Genomic DNA, 7,689 nt, shown 5'->3' with positions numbered 1-7,689 from the left:
AACTCAAACCTCTTTATCAACCCACATGGGGAAATTGTGGTCCCACCTCCTGTCCCCTTTCTACTCCCACAAGCAGTCACTTGCCAAGTCCCAGTCACCCCAACTGGCCTGGCTTCCAGAATTCTCCTACTCCCTTCCACGTGCACTGCTGCTGACCTCTTCCGGGCTGGCAGTTCCCTCTGGCCCGAACTCTGCAGGTGACAAGCTACTCCACAGCAAGGAGTCACGGCTGTCTAAAGAGGGAGCGGTAGGGCCTCAAGCCCAGGCAAGTGTGTGTGCGGATCGTGTCCTAAAAGCGTGAACTCTGGTGGCCCAGCCTTAGCTGGAAACGGCCTGGGCCCAAGAGCACGGGTTCACATTGGCCTCTGTCTCCTCCTCCCTCCCTCTCTCTGTCCTTTTCCACTGAGAGGAGAGAGGGAAAGTGGAAAAAAAAAACTGTTTGAGAGAGGCAAGTTAGGAGGAGGCGGTTTGCCAGCTGATAATGAGAACAGGGCAAGAGGGGGAGGAGAGAAGAGCTAAGGTGGGTGCCAAGGGAACATGGGAAAGACAACTGTTCTGCTACTCTGCCTTGCAGTGACTGATGGCCTGGACCAACGCCGCCAATCTCAAGGTCCCTACCTACTCTTCCATATCCCCGGAGGCGCCTGCTCTGTGAACTCGTGCTGTCTTCAGTCTCTGTTTGAAATGTTGAGAACAAACAGCCGTATCCAAGACAACACAGTGTTACTGTTTGTGGCAGTTTTTAGAATTTTCCTAGGTGGTGTCAACCTCCCTGTACACTTTGTAAACCCGCCTCTTCCATCACGTGCTCACTGAGTTTTCTAGATACATGCCTGGTCAGCCATGTAGCTGTGGCTCATTTGGTTTCAGCTACATGACCATATCAGTTGATCTGAAAGAAACCAAAGGCAGCTTAATGAGTGGTAAGAGGAGAGCCAGACAGCCACGGAATCCATCCCAGCGTCCACTCTTGCTCCCTTCCTGCAGCTGCTGACGGCCTCTCTCCCCTTTCTCAGTCACCCACGGGGACAGCTCACAAGGGATTCGTGTGGTTGGAATGAGGCAGTGTCAGACAAAGCACCTAAAGCAACGTCTAGCACAGAGCAAGTTCATTACTCAGTAGGTTCCCTTTCCTTTCCACCCCCACCCCCCGACCCTGGCCGGTTGATTAATGGGGAGGAGGGATGATGAAGAACTAGACTTCCTGTGATAGATTTCTTTGAACTATTTTAATTTGGGAAGAAGAGCAATCTCCTGTACAGACAGAACCCACTGCACGATGCAGGCTTTGCCAACAGGCGAGGATCAACTCCAGCCCCGCACAGGGGAACCCAAGTTCTCATTTACTGAGCACTGACCACACCAGGACTGGAGAAGCAATTCTTGCCCCTGGCAGAGGGCCGCCTTTCCCTCCCAGCTCGGTTGCTTCTCCTTCAGACCTCCCACCGCCACCACCACCACCATCAAAGACCTGTCTCCACCCACCACCCTGTGCCCTGCCCGAGGACCTGGCCTTTTTGGTCCCAGGCACAAGGCCGGCACATCCGAAGTGGCTCTGCCTGACCCCTGGAGTGGCTGGGATGGGAATTGTACGGTCTGTGGGCTGAGGAGGTCTGGAGCAGATAACCCCCTGGAAGAGGCTGCTGCCGAGAGAACCGCGTGAAAACCTCACTTCCTCTGTGTAGCGCAGGTTCCCAACCACAAGCACCAAAGCAGAGGGGCAGGCAGCACACAGCCCAGCAGCCGGAGCAGCAGGGAGCCATGGTCTCGGAGGTAAGTGCTGCTGGCCAGCCTGGCCAGGACACAGCTCCTAGTGGACAGCCAGGGTACTAGGCTGCACCAGGGCTGGCCTCCGGCTCAGCAGTAGCCGAGGGCTGGGTGGGCTGCTAAAGGCTGCAGGGTTATGATAGGAGCATTAAACAGGGAACTGGGACCCCAGATTGGCCACTGACCATGGGCGAGTCCCTTCCCCTATCTGGCTTGCGGTGTCTCATCTGAAAACTTGCAGGGGATTCTGGCTGAACTACAAGGACCTCCTAGGCTCCCTCTAGCCCTGGCTTGCACCATTAACTATTGTGTAGTAGATTGAATTGGCACTGGGGAAGCCTGCAGCTCCCAGGGTGGTTGGGGGCAGGGGTGAGGGGGCAAAGAAGATTCCTCCTTGAGCCTGCTGGGGGAGCCCCCAGTGGGCGGCTAAATAGGGCGCGAACCTCAGTGCAGGGAAGGAGAAGAAAGAGGCAGAAAGCAGAGCTGGCGGAGATGGGGGGGGGGGCTACAGTGATTTATAGAGAGGCCCCACAGTTGGCAGGAAGCTGGCGTCCCCAGACGACGACTGAGGAGAGAAGAGGAGGGCCAGTGTAGGAAGAGGGGACAGGGAAGAAGTAAATGCCGAGGAGGTAGCTGAACTAGGCGTGGCCCTGCAGTGAAGGGAGAGAGGGGAGAGCAGCTGGAGAGCTCGGGGCCCCAGAGGGAGGCTCTTCCTCCTGCCCAAGACCCCCACGCCCACAAGGGTGCGAGAGACAGCCTTTGAGATAGGGCGGTCACCACCCCCAGAAACCAGTCTGGCGACTGGGGTTCAGGAGGCGTGGTCCTGGCAGAAGGGCGCGGCCGATGAGGGGGCTCCCTGGAGCCTGGGGCAGGGGCCGCTGCTCCGAGAGCAAGCCGCTCAGCCAAGGACACGGGCAAACACGCGGGCCCTCCCCTCCCTCGGCAGGTGAGCGGACGCCAGGTGCTGGATGCCTCAGACTTTGCCATGCTCCTGGAAAACTGTAGCTCTGCGTACGGAGACTACGGAGAAAACGAGAGCGACTCCTGCTGCACCTCCCCACCCTGCCCACAGGACTTGAGCCTGAACTTCGACCGTGCCTTCCTGCCGGCCCTCTACAGCCTCCTCTTTCTGCTGGGGCTGCTAGGCAACGGCGCCGTGGCCGCCGTGCTGCTGAGCCAGCGCGCGGCCCTGAGCAGCACCGACACCTTCCTGCTCCACCTGGCCGTGGCTGACGCCCTGCTGGTGATGACTCTCCCGCTCTGGGCAGTGGACGCTGCCATCCAGTGGGTCTTTGGCTCGGGCCTCTGCAAAGTGGCTGGCGCCCTCTTCAACATCAACTTCTACGCCGGGGCCCTCCTGCTGGCCTGCATCAGCTTTGACCGTTACCTGAGCATAGTGCACGCCACGCAGCTCTACCGCCGGGGCCCCCGGGCCCGTGTGGCCCTCACCTGTGTGGTCGTGTGGGGGCTCTGTCTGCTCTTTGCCCTCCCAGACTTCATCTTCCTGTCGGCTCACCACGACGAGCGGCTCAAAGCCACCCACTGCGAGTATAGCTTCCCGCAGGTGGGCCGCACGGCTCTGCGCCTCCTGCAGCTGGTGGCTGGCTTCCTGCTGCCCCTGCTGGTTATGGCCTACTGCTATGCCCGCATCCTGGCTGTGCTGCTGCTCTCCAGGGGCCAGAGGCGCCTGCGGGCCATGAGGCTGGTGGTGGTGGTAGTGGTGGCCTTTGCCCTCTGCTGGACGCCCTACTACCTGGTGGTGCTGGTGGACACCCTCATGGACCTGGGGGCCTTGGCCCGCCACTGCGGCCGAGAAAGCCATGTGGATGTGGCCAAGTCGGTCACCTCAGGCCTGGGCTATATGCACTGCTGCCTCAACCCACTGCTCTATGCCTTTGTGGGCATCAAGTTCCGAGAGCGGATGTGGATGCTGTTGGTGCGCCTGGGCTGCCCTGGCCAGAGAGCACTCCAAAGGCAGCAGCCGTCCTCTTTCCGCCGAGACTCGTCCTGGTCCGAGACCACAGAGGCCTCCTTCTCGGGCCTGTGAGGCTGGAATGGGGCCTCCCTTTCACCCACGCAGCCTGCCCTGCCCCCACATGCCACATTCCTCCCTCTCTGCTTGGGCCTGCTCTGCATGCCCCAAGAGCCTTGCCCCTGGAACTCCCTGGCAGCCCCAGCACCACCCAGTCTCCCAGGGAGCCGCCCTCCTGGCTCTGGAAGCTGTGCCATCGCCGCTCCTTAGCTGCCTAGTCCCCCCCCCAATCCTGCCACTCCAGAAGTGGCTGCCAGAGCCCCCATGGCTCATTTAATTTGCTAACTACAACATGGCCTTCCCCACAGGCATGGAGCGAGAGGCAAACAGCCCCTGGGGGACAGAGACCCAGGCCTCTAGCTCAGGAGGGACTATGGTTCTGGACCCCATAAACTGTGTATTTGCTTATTTTTGTGTCTAAAATCCTGCTTAAAACTCTTCAATAAATGAGATCATCAGGACCAGGGTGTGTTAGCAGTGATTATTACAGGCAGCCCTGACTCAGCTCCGGGGATGCACTTCCTGTTTCTCCATGCCTGGGCCGGGGTCTGTGGCAGCGCACCCTGCCCTTGTTAATGTCTCTGCAGCCCTCTCTCTGCTCCCCTGCACACTCCTATTACTCAGGGAAGCACCCAGGTCCACAGGTACGGGGTGAGCAGTTAGGCAGCTGACTGCCTGGACACGGTCTGATTCTCATTTGGGGAAGGAACTATCAGATACAAATAAGACAGTTGCTGGGTTCTGGAAGCTCGGGCCAACAGGGAAGGTGTGCTGAGAACGAGCAATACGAAGCAGCCTATGGCACAGTGCAAAGGAACAGCACGTAGTGAAGCCAGGGCTCAAAACACCAGAGGCTTCCTTAAGATTTAAAGGGCAAGTGACGTTTCCAAGAGGAGAAGGAAAGAAAGGTAGTATTTCCAGGCAAGAGGGCAACAGCAAACGTACAAAGGCTGAAAACTGAAGTGTTTACTGGAGGAATTATGAGCAGTTCAGGTCAGGGGAAGAGGCAAAAATAAGACTGATAGTTGGGGCTGCTGCCTGCAGTGCCGGCATCACATATGGGTGCCGGTTCAAGACCCGGCTGCTCCACTTCCAATCCGGCTCTCTGCTACGGCTTGTGAAGGCAGCAGAGGATGGCCTGAGTCCTTGGGCCCCTGCAGCCAAGTGGGAGACCTGGAAGAAGTTCCTGGCTCCTGGCTTCAGACTGGTTCAGCTATTTGGAGAGTGAACCAGTGGATCTCTCTCTCTCTCTCTCTCTCTCTCTCTCTCTCCTTCTCCCCCTCTGCCTCTCTGTAACTCTTTCAAATAAATAAATAAATCTTTTAAAAAAGACAGACAGATAGCATGGGATCAGGTGATGGAATCACAGAGACCAATCAGAAAGCTGTATTGGGGACTAATGCTGCAGCATAGTAGGGTAAGCCTCCGCGTATGGTGCAGGCATCCCATATGGGTACCGGTTGGCATTCTGGCTGCTCAACTCTTGATCCAGCTCCCTGCTAATGCACCTGGGAAAGCAGTGGAAGATGACCCAAGTGCTTGGGCCCCTGCATCCATGTGGGAGAACTGGAAGAAGCTCCTGGTTCCTGGCTTCAGATCATTGCAGCCATTTGGGGAGTAAACCAGCAGATGGAAGATCTCTCTGCCTCTCCCTCTCTCTCTCTCTGTAATTCTCTCAAATAAATAAATAAATCTTTAAAAACTAAAAGTCTACCGTTTAAAACAAAACTGTATTGGTTATTCAGGTGGCAGGTGATGCAGGCTGTTAGTAGGGAAATGGCAGTGGGCTGGAAGAAAAGCAACAAGGCCAGCAGCACTCTGGCCTCACAATCAACCCTTGGGGCATTCAGATCTGGCTAAAAGGCCCATGAGTCTCGCAGGCATGGAAAGCCAAGACACTGTGGCAAAAACGACCTAAATGAACGATCTTGGTGAACAAGATCCCAGCAGAAAGAACGGGCCATCAAAGGAGGCACCTTTCTCTGAAGGGAGGAAGGAACCTCCACTGTGATATGGCCTTGACTAAATAAGTTCAGAGTTGGTGAACTCAAGAGGCTTCCATAGCCTTGATAGCTCATGGCAAGAGCCTCGGGTGATTACTGACATCATAAACAAGAGTGTAAATTGTTAAATCAACAGCGGGAGTCATTGTGCACCTGCTCCCCATGTAGGATCTCTGTCCTTAATGTGTTGTACTATGAGAATTAACGGTAAAACTACTAGTCAAACAGTACTCTATATCTTGTGCGGTTGTGTGGGTGCAGTCTGTTGAAATCTTTGCTTAGTATATACTAAGTTGATCTTCTGTATATAAAGATAATTGAAAATGAATCTTGATGAAGAATGGGATGGGAGAGGGAGTGGGAGATGGGAGGGCTGCAGGTGGGAGGGAGGTTATGGGGGAAAAAGCCACAACAATGCAAAAGTTGTACTTTGTAAATTTACATTTATTAAAAAAAATAAAAGCAGGGAATTTTAACTCAAAAAAAAAAAAGAAAAGCAACAAGGCCAGACAACTTGCCCACAGTTGCTAGCACACAAGCCCCTGGAGTTGCACTGTAGGAAGCATGCTCACACAGCTAACTGCTAGGGTGGATGTGAGTGGAGGAAATAACCAGGGCTTCCCAGAAGAGCAGGTGACAGGACGGCCGTGTTGAGGCAAAGGCTGATGGGTTGGACCCACTGCACTCTCAGTTCCCCCTAATGATGCCTGTGCCAAGGTCTAGTTTCACAGGCCAGCTGGGCCCCTGCTGAGACTTCAAACATGGCTAGAGGTGAAACAGGGAGGCAGAATCTGAGGAGTTGGCTGGAAAAGCTCTCTCTGCCCTCTTCACACACCAAATCCCATCTGGTCTTGTGGTTAGGAGTCTGTGGCCACTAAAAGAACACTCTAAAGTTCTGTACAATCAAAGGACAGAAAACAACAGAGTAACACATCCTGCCTTTAAAATCTATCACTGATGCTAGACTGGCAAAGATGTTTGGCAGAACAAAAATTGGGCCCCTCAAGACATGCACACAGTAACCCCCCAGAACTCATGAATATGTTGCCTTACACAGTGAAAGGGGAATTAAGGTTGCTAATGAGCAGACTTTAAAGTAAGGAGAGTCTCCTGGGCATTGAGCCCAATGTCATCATAAGGGTCCTCAGCAGTGGAAGAGGGAGGCAGAAGAGGAAAGAGAGAGAGAGAGAGAGAGAGAGAGAGAGAGAGAGAGAGGTTGCAGAGGTGGAAAATGGAGGAAGGGGCCATGAACTGAGGAATATGTTGGCCTGTAGAATCTGGAAAAGACAAAAGAAACAGATTCCCATGAGAGCCTCCAAAAAAGAATTCAGCCCTGTGAATGCCTTGATTTTTAGCCAAGGAGGACCCATGCCAGACTCCTAACCACCAGAACTGGAAGATAATACATAATGTGCTGTTTTAAGCCAAACAAATTGAATGGTGATTCCAGTCCTGGTATCTCCTAGAAGCAGGGAGGTGGCTGAAGTAGTTGGCGGCAGCCACAGAAATCAGGGCAACACAGAATGGAGAGCATTTCCTAGACACATCCCGAAGGGCTTCAGATGCCCAGGGTGTTGCACAAAAGATGTGAGGGTTCGTTCTACTCTAGGCACAGAGGATCAGTGTGAACAGACTGAGCCATCATGTGAGATGCAGAAAAGGACCCAAAAAAGAGCATTTTTGTTAAAACTTTATTTGAATTGATGAACAGTCACATGACTTAGGTAGCTTTACTCAAGACCATCAGCAATTAAGTTCATGAAACTTATCTTCCATATCATGTTTTGCACTTTTCAGTAGGCAACACAGGTTACAGATGACAGCAGCCATGGTTTTGAAGTGTACTGCCCTTCAAACTTGCTCTCTTCCTAGACCATCCTCATCTTC

At 54.1% G+C, this 7,689-nt stretch overlaps 1 protein-coding gene across 1 annotated transcript; it reads left to right on the top strand.

Moving 5' to 3' along the window:
- The first annotated feature begins 1,519 nt into the window (after positions 1 to 1,519).
- On the top strand, positions 1,520 to 4,260 carry CXCR3 (C-X-C motif chemokine receptor 3). The gene is made up of 2 exons (XM_002720089.5): positions 1,520 to 1,773; positions 2,714 to 4,260. Exons 1-2 carry the CDS (start codon positions 1,762 to 1,764, stop codon positions 3,812 to 3,814), a joined length of 1,113 nt encoding a protein of 370 aa, XP_002720135.1. The 5' UTR covers positions 1,520 to 1,761; the 3' UTR covers positions 3,815 to 4,260.
- The last annotated feature ends 3,429 nt before the right edge of the window (positions 4,261 to 7,689 follow it).

The sequence above is a fragment of the Oryctolagus cuniculus genome, chromosome X (assembly GCF_964237555.1).
Source record: "Oryctolagus cuniculus chromosome X, mOryCun1.1, whole genome shotgun sequence".
In the NCBI taxonomy this organism is placed as follows: domain Eukaryota; kingdom Metazoa; phylum Chordata; class Mammalia; order Lagomorpha; family Leporidae; genus Oryctolagus; species Oryctolagus cuniculus.
This window is presented reverse-complemented; position numbering and strand designations above follow the sequence as displayed.